At 34.9% G+C, this 27,850-nt stretch overlaps 1 protein-coding gene across 1 annotated transcript; it reads right to left on the reverse strand.

Moving 5' to 3' along the window:
- Positions 1-1,994: 1,994 nt before the first annotated feature.
- LOC150099254 (glutathione S-transferase 1-like) lies at positions 1,995-27,850 on the reverse strand. Its single transcript, XM_090404294.1, has 7 exons — positions 27,650-27,850; positions 24,914-25,075; positions 12,479-12,649; positions 12,143-12,201; positions 11,839-11,980; positions 10,588-10,752; positions 1,995-2,754 (listed from the first exon to the last, which is right to left on the reverse strand). The coding sequence occupies exons 1-7, from the start codon at positions 27,848-27,850 to the stop codon at positions 2,569-2,571; spliced, it is 1,086 nt and encodes a 361-aa protein (XP_090260420.1). The 3' UTR covers positions 1,995-2,568.

A 27,850-nucleotide genomic window follows, 5' to 3' on the forward strand; every position in this document is an offset into this window, starting at 1 on the left:
TCAAATTACAATAAAATCCATCTAGCTCGAGTCCAAAAATAGCATGCATAGGGAATGAAGAACAGACAGAAATGAATCTAAAAGATTACGCATTTTGAGTAAAGATCCAAAAAAAACTAAAATATTAATATATTTATTTATTTATGCTTTTTTTTAGTGAATATCAGGTGTCTGTTTAGCCTTGTGGCAAGGTTTCCAAACTGTCCGAAGAATGATCCGTAATGGCTCAGTTCTAGTCGAAGAATGGAGGAACGTTTTCTAGGCCTTTTAACAGACGAATCCTGAGTTATCGATCCCTGGCACGGACAATTATGTGGTTGGACTCTCTCATAAATTAGATTTTTTAATGATCAGATGCTACAACAGTTAACATTATATTGAAGCATTTGCAACAGTTGCAAATGCTTCAAATGCAATATGATTAAAAGAAATACAGGAGGATAGCGTCGATTATCTAGAAGCAAACTTTTGCTATTGAACGAACAACTAGAGTCTTTATTTTATTTCAAATTCTAGTCGGATCAATTTCGAGGTCCTTTCCTAACTTTAATTTTTTTATGCCTGCTATTTACATAATGAGAAAATCTTGCTCTAGAAACCAAACATGGAACTTTTTGAAGCAGCCACTTCAAGCCTCCAAACATTTATGCCCACGGAGGGATTCGAACCTGTAACTTGATATTTACACGCTAACTCAAATGTCATGTGACATTTTTGATACTTCTGTCAGAACTTAATAATTAACACTATCACTAGCATCGTCAAATGACATGGTGTGCATCAAAATAGGCGTTTTTGTTTCATAGTTCTTTGCATATATCCACTAAAATATCGCAGTCATTAACTCACGATTAATTACAATTATGAGATATTATTATGCTTTAGATATCTAAATGTCTGATGTGCAAATAAATCCAACTAAAAACAAATATAACTCAAGGTGACATACACAGCTCAGGGATAAATTTCAAAATCATGTCACCCTATCTTACTTTGGCTTAACATGTCGACTCCATGATTGCCAAATATTGAAATTTTGATTTTCGTCACACCCAACTACAGATTCGTCGTTCACCTACTCAATTAACGTGTTCCTTGACCCGTTTTCTACTCTTTTTGTGTTTGTATGGCATTCAACCTATAATCTAATCATCATAATACCTACGTCCTTCCTTTGCAATCAGACAATTTTAAGATTCCTTAGTCCGGACGAGGTCAACTCCTATCTATGGTTTCCATCCTTAGGTGGTTACACTTCTGAATAAACAATCCCTCAGAACTCATATCGTCGCTACTAATACAATACGTTGTAGCTCTCTCTCTCTCTCTCTCTCTCTCTCTCTCTCTCTCTCTCTCTCTCTCTCTCTCTCTCTCTCTCTCTCTGTTGTAATCAGTCAAACTTCCAACGGTTTGGGCGTGCTTTCGTTGATTACCGCAAGGACATTTAAATAGTAATCCAAAAATGACACAAGACTTGGAAATAGGTTTATCCTTACGTGTAACTTTTGTTTAACAGTCAATGCTTGTTAACAAAATTCATTTGAATAGAATCAGAATGAGGTTAATCCGCCCCAGTAAGAGTTAGTTTGATACTGCAAATACGGATTTGCAATATTTCATTTGCATCTGAAATGTTTCTTTGTTTTTTTCTTTTTTTTTTTAAATATTTTCTTATGTATTTATTAAAACATACTCAATAGGTGTCTCTCGACCACGATTTCTTTGATGTACATTAGTAGATCAAAGAAATCATTAGGTCACCCATGGCACATTAGTACTATGGGGCTAATAATTTTTATAATTTCGTTTTGTATTTTTAATTTTTATATATTTCAGAAACATTGCTTCCGATTTCAAGCCTCCAATATACAATCTATTAGCGAGATTTTCACCGGGCGATGCAATTCATCTCCAACCTAAAGACATTCAGAAATCCATCCATTTCTTGTATGTAAGCCACAATCTTAAGCAGTAATGTATAAAAATAAGTAAAAATTACTCCAAGTTGAGAATTTATTGATATTTTTTCAAAATGAATTAACAGTTACAGTTTACAACCAAGTAACGATAACATACTTATATTAGAAATAAAGAAATTACCAATGGCGTATTTAATAGCATAATGTCCAAAGTTCATTTACTACAATTTATCAGGAAAACAGGGAAATAAGTGTAAGTAGACGTGAAAAAACGTGGAAAAAAGTTTCTCCTTTAACGAGGATCCAACTAATGAATTTTTTAAAATAAAAAAAAAGATAAGAAGAGTTAGAAGTGATTGAACTCTCTTCAAATTCACTGTCTCAAATCAACTACTTTGGCGATAAACTGGAACACGGAACACCAATATAAATCTACGCAAGGCATCCTGCTGCTTTCCATTAGGGTAGGATATCTGATATGAGAGAAGGCGAAATCCGGAATCCATATCTCTAAAGAAGCAGCTCGTGTTAATTAAGCTGTGTTTTCTTTATAAATATTTGATTACAATGGCTCAGATGGTCTTTTTATTTGTACCCTTTGACCCTTTCTTCAAAATTAAGGCTTATATGACACTGAAACATTTAATTACTAAGATTTGCTATCTTCTGCGGTAGTCCTCCTTCCTAAACGAAAATAATTTCTTATTTTTGTTAGAGACTGCTTAAATTTTTGAGTTGCATCCTCGGTGACTGCTTTGTAATATGGAAGTTCCTGCTGTAATTTTTTCATCCATGCGTCTACTCTCGAATACGAGCTAATATCGTAGTCAGCAAGCTAAAACAAATGGGGAAACACTGTTAGCAGCTATTTAGCAATTATATATATATATATATATATATATATATATATATATATATATATATATATATATATATATATATATATAATATGTTAAAGATACCAAGCAAATTTAAACCTGGTTTTACTCCATTTCCCAAGTAAGCAAACAGACTAAAAGTCAAGTTTGCGCCTGCAATTGATGCAAGTCTAACTGATCCCACAGGTAGTGCAGGAACAGGGCAACTCGTGGCAAAGGTGGAACAAGCTCCGATCACTAATCTTAATATTTACCTTTAATGCCAAAACACATCTCCAAGAAGGGGATGTATGATGTTTTGTATTAAAGGCAAGGGGCCACTACCCAGACCGGTTTCGACCTTTATTGAGGTCTCGTCAGTGGGAGCTAGGCTTAGAAATACCAAGATTTAGTAATACAGAGCTTGTAAGTATTTCGCCAAAACAAGTTACCATAAGGTGTTTTAACCTTATTAAATAAAAATCTCTGGAGGAGATATAAATGTAGAAAGTATTTTTACCTTGGGTATAAATATATATGTTAAAGATACCAAGCAAATTTAAACCTGGTTTAACATATATATTTATACCCAAGGTAAAAATACTTTCTACATTTATATCTCCTCCAGAGATTTTTATTTAATAAGGTTAAAACACCTTATGGTAACTTGTTTTGGCGAAATACTTACAAGCTCTGTATTACTAAATCTTGGTATTTCTAAGCCTAGCTCCCACTGACGAGACCTCAATAAAGGTCGAAACCGGTCTGGGTAGTGGCCCCTTGCCTTTAATACAAAACATCATACATCCCCTTCTTGGAGATGTGTTTTGGCATTAAAGGTAAATATTAAGATTAGTGATCGGAGCTTGTTCCACCTTTGCCACGAGTTGCCCTGTTCCTGCACTACCTGTGGGATCAGTTAGACTTGCATCAATTGCAGGCGCAAACTTGACTTTTAGTCTGTTTGCTTACTTGGGAAATGGAGTAAAACCAGGTTTAAATTTGCTTGGTATCTTTAACATATATATTTATACCCAAGGTAAAAATACTTTCTACATTTATATCTCCTCCAGAGATTTTTATTTAATAAGGTTAAAACACCTTATGGTAACTTGTTTTGGCGAAATACTTACAAGCTCTGTATTACTAAATCTTGGTATTTCTAAGCCTAGCTCCCACTGACGAGACCTCAATAAAGGTCGAAACCGGTCTGGGTAGTGGCCCCTTGCCTTTAATACAAAACATCATACATCCCCTTCTTGGAGATGTGTTTTGGCATTAAAGGTAAATATTAAGATTAGTGATCGGAGCTTGTACCACCTTTGCCACGAGTTGCCCTGTTCCTGCACTACCTGTGGGATCAGTTAGACTTGCATCAATTGCAGGCGCAAACTTGACTTTTAGTCTGTTTGCTTACTTGGGAAATGGAGTAAAACCAGGTTTAAATTTGCTTGGTATCTTTAACATATATATTTATACCCAAGGTAAAAATACTTTCTACATATATATATATATATATATATATATATATATATATATATATATATATATATATATATATATATATATATATATCTACACACACCCATATATATATATATATATATATATCTACACACACCCATATATATATATATATATATATATATATATATGGGTGTGTGTATATCTACACACACCCATATATATATATATATATATATATATATATATATATATATATGGGTGTGTGTATATCTACACACACCCATATATATATATATATATATATATATATATATATATATATATATATATATATATATATATATATATATATCTACACACACCCATATATATATATATATATATATATATATATATATATGGGTGTGTGTATATCTACACACACACACCCATATATATATATATATATATATATATATATATATATATATATATATATATGGGTGTGTGTATATATATTATTATTATTATTATTATTATTATTATTATTATATATATATATATAATTCCACAGTACAAGTATGAGTTCTGAGGGATTGTTTATTCAGAAGTGTAACCACCTAAGGATGGAAACCATAGATAGGAGTTGACCTCGTCCGAACTAAGGAATCTTAAAATTGTCTGGTTGCAAAGGAAGGACGTAGGTATTATGATGATTAGATTATATATATATATATATATATATATATATATATATATATATATATATATATATATATATATATATATATATATATATATATATATATATATATATATATATATATATATATATATATATATATATATATAATAATCACAATCCAGGCCGAAAAGGGGAAAGAGATCAAAGCACTCAATTCAAAAATTGCTGTGTTATTTTACAAACACAGAGTCATTTGAATTTATTCATAGGTTAATAGTTTGGTATAAACTTTTGTTTAAAACATATTGTCAATAAATTAATCGAAAATAAAAGCATACGCATGGAAATTGCAATAAAACATATCAGAGAAATTGACGTTATTTGCAATAATATTGAGAACGAAATAGCTAAAAATGTAAATTTTGAGGACATAATAACTTACATTACCAAAAAAACGAGAAAGACTAACTAAAATTAACTTAAGTCTTTGCAAGTTATAACATGAAAAAGATTCCACAGATATATTTTTTCCATCTATAAATTATTTTTATTTTTCCAATGATAGCGTATCCAAAATGCGATACGCTATCATTGCTTTAAAGAGAAATTTATGAATTCTTCAGAAGCAACGTGAACTGCAGCTGCAATCTCTCCTGGCATACTGAGATTATGTAAGGCAGGGGACTTTAACACATTTCCCGCGGAACTCTTTGTCGTGGCCCACCGGCCATTTTGAAAAAATAACTACTTAACATTAAAACGCGATTAAATAAAAAATAATTTCAATGAAGCCCGCGGGCCACTAAGCTATAGTATTTAGACTTGTAAGATGCTTTCCAGGTTCACATGGAACTCTGTGCATTTGATACTTTATATAAAACCTATGAAAATAAACATTAAATAGACATTCTTCTTCAGCCATCCACCAGCGCTAAGCGGTACTTAAGTACTAGTACTAACGTCTTAGGTAGATGGCTGAAGCAGTAGTTCGTTCGAGTGCGCTGTCTAGTGCCTTCCAGATATATCTCGAAGGTTCTCGATACTTCGTTATTTTCATATAAATACAAGAGTGGATGAGATCCACTGCCTGTGGATGAGAACAATGTGATATTCGTGTATAAGCGCACGCAGGTTCGTCGTGTCAGCCATAGCCCATTGTGGTTTTATATTGCCAGACTTTTTTTTTCCATTAGTGTGAGACATTTTCAGTGGATAATAACCGTTACACGGCTATTTTGGATCATTTTAGGGGTTCACCTTCCATCACTATGGCGTCTACGAGTAAAAAGCGTAAATCAAGTGATTCTCGTTGGGTTTTTAATGAAGAGTGGATCAATATGTACTTTTTTGTGGCAATCGACGATAAGCCGGTTTGTTTAATTTGTCGTGAGTCAGTGTCAGTATCAAAAGAATACAATATAAAACGACACAATGAGACAAAGCATGCGTTCAATTTCGATCACCTTCAAGGGCGGCTTCGTGTGGACAAAGTGAACCGTCTCCAAATTGACTTAAAATGCCAGTAGGTACGTTTAAAAGGCAGAGGGAAAAGAGCGAAGCGTGCGTCAAAGTAAGCTATATAATAGCTAAAAAAATTGCTAAAAAATGAAAAGCCTTCTTGGACAGCAAGTTTGTGAAAGAGTGTCTCATCGCTCCTGGGGATATTCTGTGCCCAAATAATAAGGAAATGTTTTTAAAAAATCGACTTTGTCTGGGGTAACTGTAGCACGACGTGTCGAAGAACTTGCCAATGACATTGAAGGAACTTTAAACAAACGGTCGTCCGAATTTACGTCATATTCACTTTCTTTAGATGTGAGCACAGATGTGAAGGATACAGCACAAATGTCCGGGCATTGATCAACAATTCAATGTGAAAGAAGAACTGCTAGCACTTGTACCAATGAAGGGAACGACGAAAGGCACTGATATTCGTGCCTTGGCGGCTTCAAGGAACGCTGATGCCGCCAAGAAAACGCTCCAGCATTTCGACCTCAGCTTAATCAACCTAGAGGGTGTAGTAACTGATGGTGCCCCTACTATGGTGGGAAAGAACGAAGGGTTTGTTGCGCTGCTACGGAAAGAACCGTAACTAGAAGGAAAAGATTTCGTCTCCATTAGCACTGTTTAATCCATCAGAATTTGTGCGCCAAAACTATTGGATTTGAGAATGTCATGAAAGTTATTGTGACTGTCGTCAACATTATTAGGGCAAGAGGATTGAATCATCGTCAATTCCAAGAGTTTTTGACCCAAGAGTGCGAAGTGGATCACGGCGATGTGGTTTATTATAGTGATGTGCGTTGGTTGAGCAGAGGGAAGGTTCTTAAAAGAGTCGTTGACTTAAGGAGCGAATAAAGCAGTTCATGCAAACCTAGGGGAAGCCGATTGCGAAATTCAACGATCCGAAGTGGATGACTGACTTTGCCCCTTTGTGACCGACATCTCGTTGCATCTGAATGACCTAAATACGCGGCTACAATCAACGATTACAAAAGCTTTGATGTGATCAAACAGACTGTTTGATCTGTTTGATCACATCAAAGCTTTTGTGGCCAAGTTCAAACTTTGGGAGGCACAACTCCCAAAAAAAAAGACTTAACTCATTTTCAGCTTCTCGCTGAGTCCAACTGTTCGTCTCTTGATGAATACGCTACAAAATTAGCCGTGCTGCGAAATGAGTTCGAAGAGAGATTTAGTGATTTTCGTAACCAACAGTCTTCTTTTGATTTATTTTCAATGCCATTCAGTCAATGCTGCCGAAATGCTAGGCTCAGTACAAATGGAGCTGCTCGAACTCCAAAACAACTCTTCTTTGAGAGAAAACTTAGTCAATGAGCCCTTGCATACATTTTAAAAAGACTACATTTCTGAGGACGCATTCCCTAATCTTCGCAGGCATGCTTTGAAGATGTGTGCTTTGTTAAGAAGCACATACTTATGTGAGTAGTTCTTCTCCAGAATGAAGCATGTGAAGTCCAAGACAAGAACTCAGATTACGGACCAACATCTCGAGAATACTCTGTGCATAGCGACTTTCAACACTAATAACAACATCGACAAGCTGGTCAAGGAAAAGCATTGCCAAGTTTCCCATTGACATTGTAAAAAATGAATGTTTTCTTCATTAAATTATCTTTTTTCAAGTGTTGATTGTATTTACTTATCATGAACCCGACTCCTACCTAAGATATTAAAGCTGAGTTTGTTTATTTTTATAGGGTTTTACATAAAAAATTTAGAAATTTAAAAGGTGAACCCAAAAAATGATCCAAAATGGCAGTGTAATGGTTATTATCCACTGAATATGTCTCATACTAATGAAAAAAGTCTGGCAATATAAAACCACAATAGGCTATGGCTGGCACGACGAACCTGCGTGCGCTTATACACGAATATCAGACTGTTCACGACTGACTGACTGTGGATGAGATCCTCTTGTATTTATATGAAAATAACGAAGTATCGGGAACCTTCGAGATGTATCTGGAAGATACACTAGACAGCGCACTCGAACGAACTACTGTTTCAGCCATCTACCTGCGACGTTAGTACTAGTACTTAAGTACCGCTTAGCACTGGTAAATGACTGGAGAAGAATGTCTATTTAATGTTTATTTTCATAGGATTTTATATAAAGTATCAAATGCACAGCGTTCCTTGTGAACCTGGAAAGCATCTTACAATTTTAAATACTGCAGTATAGCTCAGTGGCCCGGGGGCTTCATTGAAATTATTTTTGATTTAATCGCGTTTTAATGTTAAGTAGTTTTTTTTTTTTTTTTTTTTTTTCAAAATGACCGGCTGGCCACGGCAAAGATCTCCACGGGCCATGCGTTGAAGACCCCTTGTGTAATCAGATAAATATAGATCTCTGTTTTGCACAGACACAAAAAAAATGCGAGAATCACATGAAGTGAAGGACCTGTCATTTATCGCCTTAACCTGTGTCAGCTCCAGGAACTCTGAGAATTAACTGTTTTATTTCGGAAGGCTTGAATAAGTAGCTATAATTGCTATTTCGTGTGCCTATTAGAATGCACGATATAGCACTCAGCTCGTTTTCAAAATATAACGTATTCTATAATAGAGGATAATCTTATAATTATATAATATTATGATCTAAATTAAAGTATCCATGTTTATAGCCTGTTTATCCCTGTTTGGATCACTGGACGCTATCTACTGATCAAAATGCTGCGAAATACATTGTGCGTCATGCGGAAGCCATATCTGAGAAAAAAAAGTAGTTCCAAAATTCACCACCAGTGGCGTTGTAAACATGAAATGCATGGAATTTGCATATCACTCAACTCGCCAAGTGCCAGGTGGGTTTAAAAAGGTGGACAAGGAATTTTGCCCTTCATTCTGGTTGTTAACTGCGTCCACAGTGATGGCACTAACCATGCCCCAACGTACTTTGATCGTGAAGCTGTACTACCCAAGCAATTGCAATGCTATTGCTGCACTCTACGAATTTCGTCGCCTGAACGTCGAGTCCACTATCTCCACGTGCTCAGCGACGAATTATGAGTTGTTTTGAAGAAACGGATCGTTGGGAGTTATACCTGGAGGAGGTCGCAAACTAATCAGCTCACAAAAAATGAATAAAGTTGCTACTGCCGTTGTGGAGCTGGCCATGAATAACAGCTTTGGTTCGTGCAGTCTATTGTGCTGTATCAAGACACGGAGATCTGCCTTACACAACTGTGTGGAAAATTCTACGGAAGATTCTGCATTTCTTCCTATTTAAGATAACCCTGACACCGGAGTTGAGCCAGGTGGACTTGGAAAGTCGATTGACATTCGTTTTAGAATTCCTTGCTTGAGTGGAGGTGGACGCTGCTTGGCGTGGATGATTTGGTGGGGAGGTGAGGGAGTCATCACCACCTGAAGGAAGCTGTGAATATCCACAATTGCAGAGTATGAGCTACGCAAAACCCGCTTGCAATCCAACAAATGCATTACATTTGTTGGATTGCAACAATGACATTTGTTGGATTACTCAAACCTACTGTCTGGTGCGGATTTACAGCTTCGTTCATCATTGGAACATTCGTTTTTGAGGATATTCGCCAGTCGGAGAATGCGACCTACTCAGTTACTGCTGAGAGGTATCGCAATATGATAAACAATATGATAAGCCCCTCCACACGCGCGTTTCACACTGCATGACCACCTCGTTCACCTGATCTGAGCCACTGTGACTTCTGGCTGTGGGGATTTCTCAAAGACATAGTTTATCGGGATCATCCAGATAACTTGCCAGCACTGAAAGACAGCAATGTGCAACATCAGTCCCGAAGAGTTGCGTTCTTCCGTTGAACACATTGTGCAAAGGATGCAGTTTTTGTTATACTGGGAAAGACAGCACGTTGAACATACAGCCCGTGAATACATAATGGAAGTGATTAAAAATAAGTTATTTATTTATTTATGCATGTGTCCTTCTTACATACACAGAAAAGTTCCTACATCTCCAGTTGGTACATCATACAGCGCCCCTGGTGATGAATTTTGAAACTTTTGTTTTCTCAAATATCACTCCGCATGAAGCTCAATGTATTCCTGCAAAATTTCGCAGCATTTGGATCATTTGATGGCGTTCCACGAGGTTTTAAACAGGGATGCTTTAATGTTGCTCACCCTGTATTTTCAAGCACAGAAGAGGATTTCTTACCAGAGATAGATTAAGACCGCCAAGAACTGATAGATCAGCAAGGGTCAGTTCATCGCCTGCTACATATTTAGACTTTTCCAGAATTCCATCTAAAGTACTCAATGCATTCTTAAAATTTTCAATTGTCTCTTCAGATGGCTTGGCTTCCATAAATAGCTGTGGAACCTAGAGAAAATCAAAAATTGAAATGAAATTATAAAATTTGCTTATTTTTTCTATGAAAGTGAATTATTTTCTTTCTATTGCATTTTTCGTAAACCGATAAATATTGGGTCCAGATTAAATTTTTGAACTCATAATTAATATTTTGGTGTATCTTATTTTTCACACAAATATAACTATATCTTATTTAGAAATGTAATAAAAATTATTATGTTATCATTTATTAGAAATTTGTATTAATTAAAAAAATAATTAAAAAATTTTAATTATTAAAAATTAAAAAAATAATAATTTTAACCCATCTTTTAAAATTAATGTAGTAATTTTCTGTAGTATTATAATGTAGCGCCTTGTTTGTAAATACAATATTGTTCTGGGCATTATATATATAATTTGATAAGTTCTTTATTTATTGTCACATTGTCACAGTTAAGAATCAATTTAAAAAGAAGACACGAGATACTATAAATCTTATCCTGTTGCATACTGTAATATGTGGTTTCCAGCTTAAGTTGTCAATTTTAATCCTAAATCGGTTATAGCATTCATGTTTTCTATCTCCATGTAGTTACAATTTAGATTACTTTTACAATTTCAGTTATGTAGAAATATACCGATGAAAAAATTGGTTTTGCTAACAGGTGTATTTATGAGTTTAAAAATTATAAATTTTGTTTTTCAGCATTGAGAATGAGTTTGTTCACATGAAACTAGTTGGTTACTGTTTTTCAGATATGTGTTGATCATATTTTGTATTTCATTTAAGAATTTGGAGTGAATATTAAAACGGTATCATATACAAATGTGTTTACCTTACCTAATCACTATAGGTAACAGAAGTCGTTCATTCATGTAAATTATAAATAATACTGGCCCAAGCACAGAGCCTTGGGGAACACCACAATTTAACTGTATGAAATTGCTATAGCTTTTGTTAATGTTTACTGCTTGTGATCTAGACGTTAATTAACTTTTAAACCAGGCATTAGCACAATTTCTAATTCCAACAGTCTCCAGTTGTTGTTGTTGTTTTTAAATAAAACATAATAAAATTTACTACAACGTTTTACATTACGCAGTTCAACTTACCAGAAGATCAAATTGTGCTTTGTAGAAAATACCGATGTCGAAATATAACATACGATTTATGAGCGCCCTCTTTTTAGGATCTTTGGGATAGATGGCGTTGTCTGGTGAATAATTATCTACCAGATACGTCATAATAGCGCGGCTGTGGGTAAATAAAAAATAAAAATAAAAAAACGTACAGTGAAAAATATTGACAAAAAAAAAAAAAAATAAAATAAAATAAAATACATGGCAGAGGATGGTATATTCTATGTCAGATTTGTGAAAATAAGAAAATGTACACCTTGAACAAGAATAAGCTTACCTTTCCCAGAGATAAAATCCATCATCGTCAATTGTCGGCACGGTATGCAGAGGATTCATCTTTAAAAAATAAAACAATAAAAATTACAACGAATATAAATTACCTACCTAATTAAATAAATATAAAATAAATAAATAAAAATAAAATAAAATAAAATAATTAAAAATAAAATAAATATAAATAAAAAATCAAATAAACAAAGATGAAATAAATTCATGTAGAAGAAAAAGAAAACTGTAATGCTATGACGTTCGAATAAAATAGGTTTTGATTATTCAAAAATCATTCAAAATATTTGATTGAGTAAGAACATATTCAAAATATATAACTACATACTTTCAGATATTCCGGTTTCAGATGTTCCTTAGCTGTCATATCAACCTCCTTTAAATTCAGATCAATACCTATGTGTTTTGCAGTTAAACGAACAGCTACACACGGGGGGCTAGCCCCTAAATGATACAACGTTATTACCATAATTAAAATTGGAAAAAAGTTACAACACCAGAGACAGAATTAATTGAAAATGTTGGACAAAGCTTTTAAATACGCCCGTTTATCTGTTATTAAAAAACAAAAGAAAAATGTTGGCAAGAAGCCAAACACGTGTGAGTATTTCATCGAATGGTAGGTGATTACTTTAGATAATTCCATCTTTTGATAACTTATCTAGTCTCATGACAGATTCTTATAAAACGTCCCTGCATGTTGAATTTGAGCTCGAAAAGTTTCCATTCAAACAGCATATAATCATTGGAAAAATTTCTACGAAAAATAATCACTCTTTGTATGTAAAACTAGTATTATTCTTGAATGGGTCTGATATTCTTTTGAATAATTCAGCGACATTTTACATTGCCCACTGGTGATATTCACTATTTATGAAACCAGTGTCACCTGTAGAATTTTGGAGACATTTGAATTTTTATAAAATTTCTAAATTGGAGCGCCATCTTCTGGTAATAATTTCTATATTTTCACCTATTTATGAAATAGCTGAAAATAAACTTTATTTTTGTCAATTTTTGTGTTTTCGTTACGTCAGCATTCCTTACAATTCACTAAGTTTGTGTTTAAACCTAGTAGTCCAGATCTTTCTCACTGGCATTCAGTTATCCATGTTCTGTATCTGAGGACAGAATTCACTTACTGTTAGATTCGCAACCCTATTTAGTAGGATAGGATGGTCATTCCTTATTATTTATATATATATATATATATATATAAATAATATAAATAATTATTATTTATATATTAAAAAAGAAAGAAAGAGAATCAGCTAATGCCTTTTATTTCCTTACAGGGAGTAGATGAGGCCGTTTTAGCCCTATCTAATTTTTGGAGACTGAGTGGGCAATTCAGTCTCCACTGGTAGCCAATCAGAGACAACTGGTCCAAGTTCATTAATTTCTCAAGCGGCATCCAGTGAAGAGACAGTAAACAAGTGGAACCACCTCGATGTCCCTAAAATAGTGTAGGTTATACGGTCGATTTTCTTGAGTTTACAGGAAAGAAAAACCCGAGTTTCCCGGAGTCAAAGATCCGCTTGTTCATGACAGACATCGATCGATCGACGATAGACCTAGAAAAAGTTCCTCTAGAATTGAACTTAATTTTTCTTCTAGTGGCGTAGTGCTATGAATGCAAACGCCACTGCAACTGAGCTAGAAAAGTTATATGATTCGTTCTATTTTTTTTTATTTCTTTGATGCACAATTATTTTTTAAAAAAAAATTTTAACTTACGTATTTATCTAACTGCTTCACATGCCTCATTAGGAAAATATGTGATAATTAAATAGTTTGTTCATAGGTGGCATTCTTGTTTTTGTTGTTTTGCTTCAGCGATTTGCAATTTTATATATATAATATAAGTAGGAAATTGTATGATTGTTCACCACATTGCCAATAGATGGCGGAAGGGTTTGCCAATTTAGTTTGTTATTATAAAGTGAAATTTATCATCAATATCAAAATAATCAGCTGTCAGAAAGCAAATTGATATGAAAGTGTTTAGACACGAATACAAAAGCTTCTTAAAAATTCGTATACTAATTTATTATTTATTATTATTTATTATTATTTAATATAAATTAATTTTCATGTAAGAATAAAATTAATTTCTTAATATATCTCTTCTGTAATTATGTCTTTTTTTCCAAATAGACGAGACATCTTTCATTTTCAAAATCTCCTTTATTATTATTTTTTAACCTTTGGAATGGTATTTGTCATCTAAGACCTTCCTGGAATATTATTAAGAGTTTTTTTTTTCAACGTTTTATATTTGTAAAATGAATGCCAAGATGAAAAGAAGATAGACGCAACCCTACGAATGAAAAATAGGTGTGGAAAATTACTTTCTATAGATGCACGATAAGCATTCTTTTCTGACCATACATATAAATTACGAGTGTTGTTATTTGTTGGAGTGAACTGAGCCTTCATCAAAAAAAACAAGACTTATCGATGGTATTGGTAAATGGAAGTGAGCCAATAAGAAAATTGCAAACATTGGGCATTATCCTCAGGAATGGTGAAAGAAAAGTGAGCTGAAGAGTAAGAACAAACTGTAGATTGCAGCGTTAATGCCACCAATATCAACACTCACATATTGAAGAAAGCAGTGAGCGTTGATATTGGTGATATTAACGCTGTAATCTACAATTTGTTCTTCTTACTCTTCTTACTCTTCTTACTTCTTCTCCAAAATACTTCGGTTTCTACGAAATAGGGTGATACTCTTTCTCCTGTTCCTGTTCACCGATAAGTTTTGCACTTCTTGAATTCTTCTATTCATAAATATCATCGATATTCATAAATATCGATCAGCCATTTGGAGGAAGTTCTGGAGATCCTCTGCAATTATTTACTGACGATACTTCAGTTTTCTTGGCCACACCAACTTCGGCGATTATAAAAATAATCTTATTTTTACGTGCATTGAACAAAATCGTGCATTACGCTTGCACGAATTGTCCAATCATATTCTCTGCCAAACTCCACAATGCAGTAACTTTATTAATGTAATTTCATTTCTCAATATGGTTTAAAATAAACTCAATAAAGGTGTTTAAAATGCATGCATTCCAGGTATCGGATCTAATTCCGCTAACACATTTTATTCCTCTAACTTTCAGATGAAAGGCAGACAGACTTCGTTCTCCGATAGAGATAGCTGGCCCAAAACTATTACTAATTTTAAACGGCAACTGGTGAAAGAGCACGGCAAACTAGTGTCAACTTCTCGTAGTCCATTACAATGTATTATTGTATGAAATAGTGTGCGTTTTAGGGTCACTTTTCTTGAGTTTATGTGAAAAACCGAATGTTCTTGAGATAAACCCAATTTTCCCATGGCGGTAGATCGACTGCGAACCGATCGAAGAAAGGATTAAAAAAGTTCCTCCAGTCGACAAACTGAATCGAACTTAGAACGTCTTTCTTAAGATAGCCTGGCATTAAGGATGCACACGCAACTTCGGACTACACAGGTAGTATTATCAGTGCCACCTGGTCTGCATGTGCACCTCGTCAGAATAGCTAGTTTTGAAGCTAATATGAATATTATTGAAATTTAATATATTATTACAATAGAACAGTGGCTTCTAAATTAATCCAAAGTTAACATGGGAGGGCCTGCCTTCACTATGAATAATCAACAAATAAATTACAAAATACCACTTAAGTTATATGAAGTTTAAAGCAGTTGTAATATTAATTAAGTTTCTTCGAAAATCTTCATATTCTTCTTTAAACTTGTAGATGTAGTCTGTGGAAATATTTCATGGGGTAGGTTCTTTCAGAAATGAAGTGGATGGAATGAAAGATGACTGGGAGTAGTAGGTTCGGAGAGTATGCAGTTCGACTGTAAAGGGATGTCGATCAGCTGTTTGCTTGAGTTTCTGTAGATCTTGCAGAAATTTCAGACAATAGTGGAATCTAGTTTTGCAGAACAATGCAATGGAAAGATCTGTTGAAGAGGCACAACAGAAACTGATATTCTATGAGAAAGTGGATGAAGAGAGTCTGTAAGAGGTGTATCATCAATCAACCGAACTGTCCGTTGCTGAACAGCATCAAGAAATTTTTTGGGAGGTGAGGTCTTAGGTGCAACACCCCCAACATAATAGTTGCATTCGCAGGTTGGCTGGATTTGGGATTTATAGAAAATAACTAAATTTTTAGAAGAGAAATGCGGTCTTGAGCAAAAAAGATGCCAAGTTTTTTTTGTTTTTTTTGTTTTTTTTTTTACGGAAGATGATTGTGCAAGAAAAGTTAATCTGGTTGAAGATTTATTTTCATTTTTGCAAGAAAACAAGCATGGAAGCATTGAATTAATACACATACCGGTCAATGAATTAGAATTTTTTATTTAATAGCGTGTTGGACCTCAATCAGTCAAATTACAACACGTATGCGGTTTGGAATGGATTCCACAAGATGCTGGATTACGTCTTCGTCTACTACACAGCAGAAGTTCACTAGAGGCCTTGAACTGACCTCAGATTTCACTGAAAAAGCCTTTGCTGGGAGATCTGTTTTTCTAACATGTCCCATACATTCTCAACGAGGTTCAGATCCAGGCTTTGTGGTGACCAGGGAAGATGGTGGAAGTCGCTGTCATGCTCCTGAGCCACTGCTGAACAATTCTTGTGCGACATACAACGGTTGTTTCATGTCGTCCATGAAACAACCGTCACCTGCTGAGTAAAAAGTCAATATTGCAAGATGGACTTGATCGTCGACAATGTTCAGATATTCCTTGGAGGACATCCGACCTTCCAGTAATATCAGGCGACCCATTCCATACCAACAGAACATGCCACACACCACTCCAGAACCTTGAGTTATGTTTACAAGTTGGGTTCTTTGCTTCATGGGGCTCTCGACGAACTCTCTACCTACCGTCAGTGCAGAACAAGTTGTAGTGGGATTGGCTGGACCATATGACTTTTTTTCTTGTCTTCCAGTGTCCAGTCACGAACGTTCCTGACAACACTGTAGACGAATTTTCGGATCTTTGCAGAAATCAGTAGTTTCCGTAGAGGCATGCGACTGCAAAGACCGATCCTCTTCATTTCCCTTTGCATAGTTCGGTGAGATATGGGTTGGAACAGCCTTCATCCGTACAAGCCTTCTCAGACAACTGCGATCTCGTTACTGACAGACTGTCTTAGGATCACAGTTACACCCCTTAGACAAGCAACGAGGGTTATTTTTTCACTGATATCTCATCTTTTTGAGAAATCAGTCAGCTCTGCTGTTTTCAAAATCGTCACTCCATCCAGGCGGGCACCTACAATAAACCCTTGATCGAATTCTGAAAGATCCTTTGTTTTTCCCATTATGATCAACACTATTGACGGTTACTGACCAACAACATTCTTAAAGAATTGGCTAAAGCACATGGTGACTAAGTATTTTGCATATAAACTGTATAAGTGACGTTTACGTATATCTGCATAAAGAGTTCTAATTCAGTGACCAGTATGTGTCTGTCTCCAAAGATTAAATTTTATATTTTTGATGAAAGAGACTTTATATTAAAAACTATTTTATTGTATAAAAAAACAAGTATTCAATGTCATGCAAATATCAACCATGCCAGGGATAATCTATGGCCTAATCCTTAGCATAACCCAAATAACCCATAGCCTATTGACTGGAGGCGGTGGTGCTCAGGCAACCAACACGGAACATTCATCTTAAACCTTTTTTTTTTCTGTCGCTCTCGCACTTCAAAATTTATATTTAAAATAAAACGTAGGATTTTAGAATTAAAATGTAGCGGGAAAAATATTTTAAAATAATGATTAATTGCAATAACACAGCATTATGAAATACGGCATAAAAATTAAAATAACTTGTTAATAAGTTTAAGGCGAACTCTTAGAAATTGCAGGCTGTAGAATATTCCTTATTTGCCAATGTTTAAGATAGACCGAGAACAACGTACATTATGTGACCAAAAATATCCAGATGCCTGCTCATCCCAACTCTCACTGAATTGTGCAAGCCATTAATATGGAGTTGGTACACCTTTTACTGCTTTAACAGCTATCAAACTTCTGAAAAAGCTTTTCGCAAGATTTTGGAACATTGCAGTGGTAACTCTCCCGCTGCAGCGTACCGTTCTTCCACAAGGACATTACTCAGATCAGTTACCGATGTCGGACAGTTTAGCTGGCTTACAATCAGCTTTTCGATTCACTTCCCAATTGTTCGATGGGTTGAGATCAAGGCTCTGTGCAGGCCAGTCAAGTTTTTCAATTCCATCCGATCTAACAATTTCTGCACAGACCTCGCTTTGCGGATGAGACATTATCGCGTTAATACAGGAAAGGGCCTTAACCGAACTGTTTCTCTATAGTTGAAAGCACAAAATTGTCTAGAATGCCATTAAAGGCTACAGTTAGTTTCTTTTGTCAGTGGACCTAGGGGTGCAGTCAGAGCCATGAAAAGCAGTCCCATACTGTGTTGCCTTCTCCACCAAACTTCGCAGTTAGCAGATCGCATTCGGGAAGGTAGCACTCCACTTTCCCAGAGTCCGATAGCAGTGAGCTTGACGCCACTTTACTCGAAACTTGCCGTAACTCTTCCTGATATTAGGCCTCTGTGTGGCTGAAGGAGAAGTATTAGCTTCATTTTATTTTGGCATAATAAAAAAGAAAGCCAAACCTCAAAATGAAAAATTGCTCTGCTAACCAATTATCAATATTCTTACGAAAGAAAATCCCACGCTCGCAGATAAATCTCTGTCTGTAAACGGAAATCTAAATGACCATTTTGGTGGGTTCTTCCCCTCCTTTGGTATGATCCGAATATTTTTGGTATGTTTTGTATTCATATCTTTTGGTTCTGAAATTCTGAAAATATTGTATCTAACAGTTTTAAATTGATAAGCTGTCGCCGTATTTGAAAAGTAAAAAAAAAAATCAGCTAACGCCTTTTTTTGTTCCCGCACAGGGATTAGGCGAGGCCATTTTAGCCCTATCTAACTTTTGAAGACTGAATGGGCAGTTCAATCTGCACTGGTAGCCAATCAGAGATAGCTGACCCAAGGCTATCACTGATTAAACAGCACGCAGTGAAGAGAGACGGCTCAACAAGTGCCGCCATCTTGTGGTCCCTAACCATAACACAATATCTTTAATGTCTAAAATAATGTGGGTTCTACGGTCGATTTTCTTGAGTTTACAGGACGAAAAACCCGAGTTTCCGGGAGAAAAAATCCGCTTGTCCGTGCCAGAGATCGACTAACTCGGGAACCGGTCGAAAAAAGGCTTAGAAAAATTTCCCTTAGTCGCTAACTAGATTTGAAAGCAAGTCTTCCTTCGTGCGGTCAAGCGCTGTGTGTGCAAAATCCACATCCACTGAGCTACACAGGCTCTATTATCGTATGAGTAATAAGATTAGCTATCGAAAAGTGCGCAATCATATTACGTCATCTCAGAAATGAATATCATCGTTCTCAGGATTGTTGTGGTGCATACTCAAATGATGGGAAAGACAGAAGGAACTAAATGGATATTTAATTTTATTAAAACTGAAAACAACAGCGTTGTATACTATCGACAACACTCACATGATCTTCAGAGACAAATATCTGGGTTCGAATCCCGTCAACAATGAGGCCATCCTTTCTAAGTCTTAGGAAGGAAAGCACATTCGTAAGACGGAAGTGATGGGACCCTCTTTAGGAACTTCGATTTCATATTGCAAATATTTTTCTTAAAAGCTTTCGAGAGCTTCGATAACATAAAATTTAAGCTGTTTCGTAATTGAAAATACGGTATTCACAATATTGTCTAATACTTAGTAAATGTAAGTAGAATCTATTATTACGATAGCAACAACATCGCATCCGAATTCGACTATTATGTTATATAGTGACAAACAGAACTCAACATCCATAGGCTAGGCTCGATTCTAGTCGCCGATTAGAACAACGTTTTCTAAGCATTTATTTGAGTGGTTTCAGAGTTAGTCGATGTCTAGCATGGGCAAGTAGGATTTTTCTTTAGGAAATACGGGTTTTTTTTCTATAAGCAGAAGAATATCGAACATAAAATTAACGCTATTTCAGACCATAATAGTGCTATGGTTAGGAACCATGAGGTGCAGGAGTCATTGTTCTCCCTGGATGATAACATCATCTTGTGTCATCTATTCTGTGACTGGGTAAGGGTGGTGTGCAGCTCATTACTAGTCTTCAAAATTTGGTTATGGCTAAATGGCATAACCTACTCCCTGGGGGAAATAAAGGGTGTCAGAGGATTTTATGTTATTTTTTTACATACTTCAGTTACTTTCATAACTTGCCTGCTTCGACACTAATCTGACTACACATAACTACTACCAAAATTGCAACGTTGGATGCGTAAGTAATAGACAAAAACTTACTATACTGCTATATAGATCCATCTAAAAATTATTATTTTTACATGGATTGACTTAATTTTATTCACCATCATAATCAAATTCCTTAGATGTATCTTCTGGATGGAGTATAGAATATTATGATAGCACTACATGAATAAGTTATTTCATTACTAACTTCTTATCGGCAATTTTTCTTCAGATTAATCAGTTATACTCCAACATTATCATATCTTATATTTCGATCTTCTAAGGCACTTGTAACTGTATCAATCGACTTTGATCTTGGCCTTCCTCTGGGTCTTTTTTTCATGTCATTTATATTTACAACAAATTACATGTATTTTTATTTTATCTTATTTTATTTCCAGCTCTTAGATTTTATGGAGTATGACACTAATTCCGAACCTTAATTTATGAAGTATCACTCTTCTTCCCAATTCCATGAACCAACAAGTCAGGATGTACCTAAAATCTTCAGTACTTCGTTTATCTTGGTAAAATCCAAAATATTTCAAAGAAGAATCTCACCTTTGATCTCTGTGTAATACCTACCGAGATTAAAAGTATGTTAAATATCAAAAAAGAAAGAAAGAAAGAAAAAAACAGAAATCAAAAGAAAAGAAAAGAAAACCAAACTGCAAAACAAGATTTATTCATGTAGCTTAGCAAGCGAAGTGATGCATGGATTAAACCAAAGCAGATCAAAATACTTTTCGGCTGCACAGAGCAATTTAAATTTTTTTAAATGTGTTTAGACATAATGCAACTTTTGGCAGAAAATCACTCTGAGAAAGAACTAAAATTAATAAATGTATTCAGTTATTTCAGACATTCCAAAAAATTCAAGAGTGCCATATTTACGTGATGAAACAGATAAGTCTAGGAATTCCTAATGACAACTTACGCTGAAATACTGTTGCGCAAATTAGAACAAATGGGGATGGATGTTAAACTGGTGATATGGATAAGAGAATGGGTCAGGGAGAGATACCAGAAAGCGGTGTATGGAGGAGCGGAGTCCAGGATAAAGCAGGTGACCAGTGGTGTGCCTCAGGGCTCTGTGCTTGGGCCATTACTGTTTAATTTGCACATAAATGATATAGGACATGACGTGAAAGGAGATATTCAGTTGTTTGCAGATGATGCAAAGTTGGGTAGCTCAATAAAAAATCACGCTGATGTTGAGAGTTTGCAGGATGATTTAAATAAGCTGTCAAAATGGGCAAAAGGTAATGGATGTCACTTCAATGTGGTAAAGTGTAAAGTTATGCATTTTGGGATTAAAAGATTACCAGCTGTATACCACATTGATAGAACGGTACCCCAAGAGACTGATGAGGCTAAAGACTTGGGTGTGTTGGTGGATAGGGAGTTGAAATTCAGAGGGCACATTGCTAAGGTGTCCAAGATTGCACATAGGATTACTTGGTTATTGAAGAACACTAATATGCAAAGATAAAGAAGTTATGATTCCTCTTTATAAGGCGTTGATATGTCCACATCTGGATTATTATGCTCAGCTCAGGTCGCATGGATTCCTTGGAGATGAGGAAGTGGTAGAAAAGATTCAGAGGAGAGTGACCAAGTTGATGAATGGTGTAAGGAACGCTCACCACATTGATAGATTGAGAGTTTGTGGATTGCAGAGGTTGGTTGGTAGGCGGAGAAGAGAGGGATATGATAGAATTACATTTAAATTACTAAAAGGTTTTTATAAGATTGATGCAGGGGAAATATTTCAGCTGTGTGAGAGTGATGGAAGAACAAGAGGTCATCCCTTTAAATTAAGTAAGAGTGTGATGAGTTCAAGAAGAGGTATGATAGATATTGTTTTGATAGTTTGGGTCTCCCGCGATGAGTTCTGACTCCATGGAAATACCCGTATAATAATAATAATAATAATAATAATAATAATAATAATAATAATAATAATAATGACTTCATTATGTTTTAATGTTTGAATGTTTTTACCTCCAAGAAAAGATCTCTCTCTCTCTCTCTCTCTCGCTTTGCAGAATAATTAATATAATAAAAATATAATTTTAGTCGGAAGATTCTCTGAAATCTTATCGACATCATACGTGAAGAAAGCATTAAACACGCAAAAGAACTTAATAATCTTATAAAACATAAATATGTATAACACTTATAACATTTTATATACAGGTCATTGAAAGAGAGACATAAACACCGAAAAAAAAAAAAAAACTGTAATACTACAGAACGCACGTGGTTTGCTCAAGGCCGACAGCGTTATTATAATTGTTGTTGTTGTTACTGAACAAGAGACATGCTTATTTTCTTTAATCACCTGTTAGTGTAGGACAGGCACGAAAAGCCTTTCGCCATCTGTTACCAGAATAGCCACAATTGTTAATAATATAATATGATACAAAACGTCTACAGTAACAAGTTAGCTGATTGTAATGAAACTGCTTATTTGCTGAGTGATCCGAGTCATTTCACTTATGATGTGTAGTGGCGCACCCAGAGTGGGGGGGGGCAAGTGGCACTGCCTCCCAAAGAAAAAAGGAAAAAACAGTAGAAAATGTTCCAAAAATCTTTTCCTAATTAAAATTCATTTTTTGTGTTGTCATCTATTTCTATACTACATAGGTCGTGTGCGATGCGTAGTGTGTATTCGCAAATCGTCTATTCAACTTGCCCTCCACCCCAAGATTAAATGCTGAGTGCGCTACTGGATATGGTTCTTTACACGGAGTTTTATCCATTACAGAGAGATCTTAATAATAACCGCAGTAATAATTGCAGAGAATCTAGCTGTAGTAATGTAAAAAATAAAAAGAAAAATTGCACATTACTTGCAGTTGTTCAAACACTCGGAAGTTATGCCTACACTCTATTCCTGTAGCCATAATATGAGGATTCTTTAAGGATCCTCATATTACATATGAGGATCCTTAAAGAATCCTCATATGTAATAAAACATTATCATCATAATCATCATGCTTGTCAAAGATTTCAACATAGAGTGGCCTGTTCCGGCCTTAGAAGTCGTCGTTGAATCGTTTAAGAGGACGTCCTGGTTTTCTTTTTCCTAATGGCTTGTACTTTAAGGCTTCTTTTGGCAATCTTTCTGTTTTCATTCTTTGAACGTGTTCCATCCATTTATGTTTACATTTTTTAATTTTTTCTATTACTGATTCTTGGTTTAATTCTTTCATAATTTCTTCGTTTCTTTTGTGATCAAATAGGGTATACTTTGCAGTTTTTCTCATAAACTTCATTTCTGCTGTTGTTAATCTTTGTTTGTCTTTTTGTTTTATTGTCCAGATTTCGCTTCCATACAGTAAGACTGGTAGGGCTAATGTATTGTATACTTTTAGTCTGGTTTGTTTTTGAACTAGGTTTGGTTTAAATATAGAGTTAATTACACCTATTAGTTTTGTTATGTTATTTGCATAATTTTTCGCTGTTGTGTGGATAATCACACAGCGTCTACAGTTTTTTATTTTTATTGTATTTTTATTTTATGTTGTGTAAATATCAGTTCTTCTACTTTATGTTTGCCTGAATCTGGAAATAAAGCCTTCCTAATGAGGGATTAAGTAGGTATTTTATGACTGTAGTTCCGTGTGTGTTCACAGGCAGGTTTGCCTGTTCTGGGGGACGAAAAATCCGAGTTTCCGGGTGAAAACCCTAAACCTCTGTATGAGACCGGTTAACTCACCTTTAGTCGAAAGAGACCAGATAAAGGTTCCTCACATCATGGACGGGAATCGAACCCAGGTCATTCCGACCAAAGGGCTTCATCTATACAGATTGAGCTACGTAGACTCTAATATCCCAATCAAACGATCTGATTTGGGAATGCAGACAATTTTTGCTGTGAGGTAACAACAGCTAGACGTGTTCGGGACTCTTTATTTTACATTTTCTTGCTCGATACAACACTGGTCGAGACCTGAAAGCAAAGAACATCTTCATTTTCTCAATGAATAGTCTTAACTATAGTTAACTGATGGTCGAGAGGTTTATCCAATGGCGATCGATTTGCATACCTTACTGGCTCCTTCTTATCCTTAACCATTCCTTGAAAACGTTAACTGGCTCCTCAGTCACATCTTGATAATAAGGAAGTCTACTTTCAAGCGTTCCTTCCAAGCTACACCTTCTCATGGGAACTTATATTGTAATCCATGCTCTGAAATATAAAATATAAACATTGAAATAAATATCTATTAACTAATTTAATTTTTTAATTAATTAATTAATTAAATTGAACTATCGCTTCAAGTGTAAATACTAAAACAATGATAGCTGACGGGATTATTTTACCAAGTAAAGATTGGCTATAATTCTCAAAAGGCATACGAGTATATTACATTTTACAAATCTTATTGCCACCCTCTACACATGAACTTACTTCACAGAGAAGTTTTGCAAGAATAGACAGATCTGCAAGCGTTAGTTCATCACCAGTCACATACTTGGAGTTTGTTAAAAATCCATTCAAGAGATGTAATGCACGATCCAAGTTCTGAATTTTGTCTTCAGATGGCGCTTTTCCTTCCACTATTATAGGCCTCTGTGCATAATAAATTTAAGAAATAATAATAATAAAGAAAAAATTAGTTGTGCATTTCATTGAAATCTTTATATAAATATGATTTTTAATTTTAAATCATAATCATTACAAACTGAATGTGCTGTTTGAATTTTTAGAGAGAGAAAGTACTAAGAAAGGTTACAAAAATAGCACCGTCGGAGAACTAAGATCTTATTTTATTTTAATTTTTGGCATATCTAAGCACAACAAATGCGATATTTAAAATATAAAACAGTTTTGGAATGTTATTTTCGGATATTTTCAGTATTATCTGTGACGTAACAAGTAAACAATAAAAAAAATTATTATACAAAGCAAAAGGAATAGAGTAAATAAAGTACAGAACATGAAGCCGAATTATTTACTCCGAAATAAAGTAATATAAATACTATTTTTTTTTAAATCAAAGTTTAAGATAATAATATAAAATAACGCAGCAGTTAAAGGGTAGTCGATCAAACAAAAAAAAAATACTTTTAATGACATTGTCTGTAGTCGTTTTTGGTAGTACGTACTGTAAATATGTGACTTTTCTGTTTACTTTGATACTGAAAATGATCCAAACTGAAAATGAAAACAAAACTGCAACCAGACAAATTTTGGTAGACAAAATTAGAGGGCCCCAATAACAAATTTCATCACGTTCCATCCAGAACGGAGTTATTATTTTGTACAATTTCGAAATATTGTTCCTTGAAAATCGGACAGATTAAAACAAAAATTGAGATATATGCCATGCAAATCTTCCCCCCCCCAAGATATAAATACTGATAATCTGGATAGCCAGAACCGAGAAATAACATGCGTACATACAGAGAAGATGAACACACACACACACACACACACACACACACACACACACACACACACACACACACACACACACACACGAGCGCATACAAATAGATTTAGTTATTTTATTTATAAAACATCGAAATACTGGATGTCATATGACAGTAATAAGTGAACGAGTTGAAACAATAGTAAAGCGCTCATGTTAATTAAACAAACAAGACCTGATGATTGCATATTTTACCCAGAGCTAAAATGAATATTTACCTCTGGGTCTGGCTCCCACTGATGAGACCTCAACAAAGGTCGAAACCGGCCTGGGTAGTGATCCCCATAACGTATAACATCATACATGTCCGCTAGAAGATGTGTTTTACATTATGGGAAATACTAAGGATAGTGATCAGATCTTATTCCACCTTTTCTGCGAGTTGTCCCTGTCATGAAAGGTTTGTTTACAATTTGGATCCGCCGAAACTTTTATAGTTTCTATATTCGGCACGAAACTCTTGTAGTGTCTCTATTCGACTTTGAAATAATGTTGGATTCAATATTCACTTAATTTGAATTTTTTTTTTTTAATTTTTTTTTTATCTCAATTGGAAAGAAAAGAGTAGACCTCAAAAAAGGATACTGGATGATAATGAGAGCAGAACAGACCAATATGGTCTATACCCGTAATTAGTGTTATGATGATGAATAATTTTATCCAATTTCTCCACAAACTCCTTGGCAGCCTTCTCATCGGAACTTGCAGATTCACCATACATTTTCACATTATGCAGTGCAAAACGCTGCTTGAATCTCAGGAACCAACCGGAAGAAGCGTTGAATTCGTTGGATTGGGTCCTGCTTTCTCCTTCAACACGTTGAAGAGACTTCGTGCCTTAGCGATTATGGTCACAGTGCTAAGGGGCATGCGCTTTTGGTTCAGGTCCTCTATCCATGATGCAAGTAGCTTTTCCAATCACCGATAGAACCTTGCCGTTGCTTAGTCACTATCGTTGAACTTGCAACTTCGTTTCAAGATCAATTGCTCGCCTCTTTTTCTGGTTCTTCACTAGATTTTTTTTAACTGAGCGTGTAGGGACCATGTTGCACAAAATATCGCGAAATATTTACCAATAAATACATTTTTCAAAACAAAATCAACAGAGGAACTGTTAAAGCCGCGTGCCGAATGCCGTGGAGGTTGCCGCTGAATGAGCTGTTGCCACATTGTTGCTAAATAATTTTTTTTTTTTACTTTACGCTCGCTTGCGTCTTGTTCGTAAGTATTGTCGAAAATGTTATTTATTCCATTAAGTGATCACAGACGTATCTTCGAAGTGACGTAACTCGAACGGACGTAAGTCGAGGGATTTTAATCATTGTTATAAATGGTTAATTATTGTTATTTTCCGCTTGTGGAATATGAAATCAAACAAACATACTGCTGTTACTTTAACTCTTCCTTTAAAAATTATAACGCAAATAGAATATAACTTTCTTATATTTATATATAAACATACAGATGAGGAAGAGAGATGACATTTATAAATTTACTAATTAAATGGAGAACTACTTTTATTTATATTTGGGTAACATCAAAACATTATATTCATAAACATAGTTCAACATCAAGTGTAAATGAATTTATTTATTTATTTATATTTTTAAGGTGCCCGACACTTAGTATTATTAAAAGGAAAGGGAGAATGAGCAAAGAAAATATTTAAAAATTAAATTCAGTAATATCCATAAATATAAAACAATACTTACAAACGCTTCCAACTGAGACTTAAAAAGAGTGCCGATGTCGAAATATAACATTCTGTCTACTATCGCCCTCTTTTGGGGATCGTTGGGATAGAGGGCGCTATGTGGAGCATGTTCATTAACGAGATAGGTCATTATCGCTCGCCTGTTGATAAAAAAAGTCGACTGTTGTTTAAAGATATGATTCATATACAAATGATACAT

This window comes from Typopeltis vanoorti, chromosome 14 (assembly GCF_054136105.1).
Source record: "Typopeltis vanoorti isolate ZY-2024b chromosome 14, IOZ_Tvanoo_1.0, whole genome shotgun sequence".
NCBI lineage: Eukaryota > Metazoa > Arthropoda > Arachnida > Uropygi > Thelyphonidae > Typopeltis > Typopeltis vanoorti.

Excerpts from the sequence above, each read along its gene's own strand:
- LOC150099254 (XM_090404294.1), bottom strand. The coding sequence starts at position 27,850 with ATGTATCATTTGTATATGAATCATATCTTTAAACAACAGTCGACTTTT. Across the intron at positions 11,981-12,142 it reads GGATTTTATCTCTGGGAAAG|CCGCGCTATTATGACGTATC; the intron begins GTAAGCTTATTC and ends ATTTACCCACAG. Across the intron at positions 2,755-10,587 it reads GCGGTCTTAATCTATCTCTG|CTTGCTGACTACGATATTAG; the intron begins GTAAGAAATCCT and ends CATTTGTTTTAG.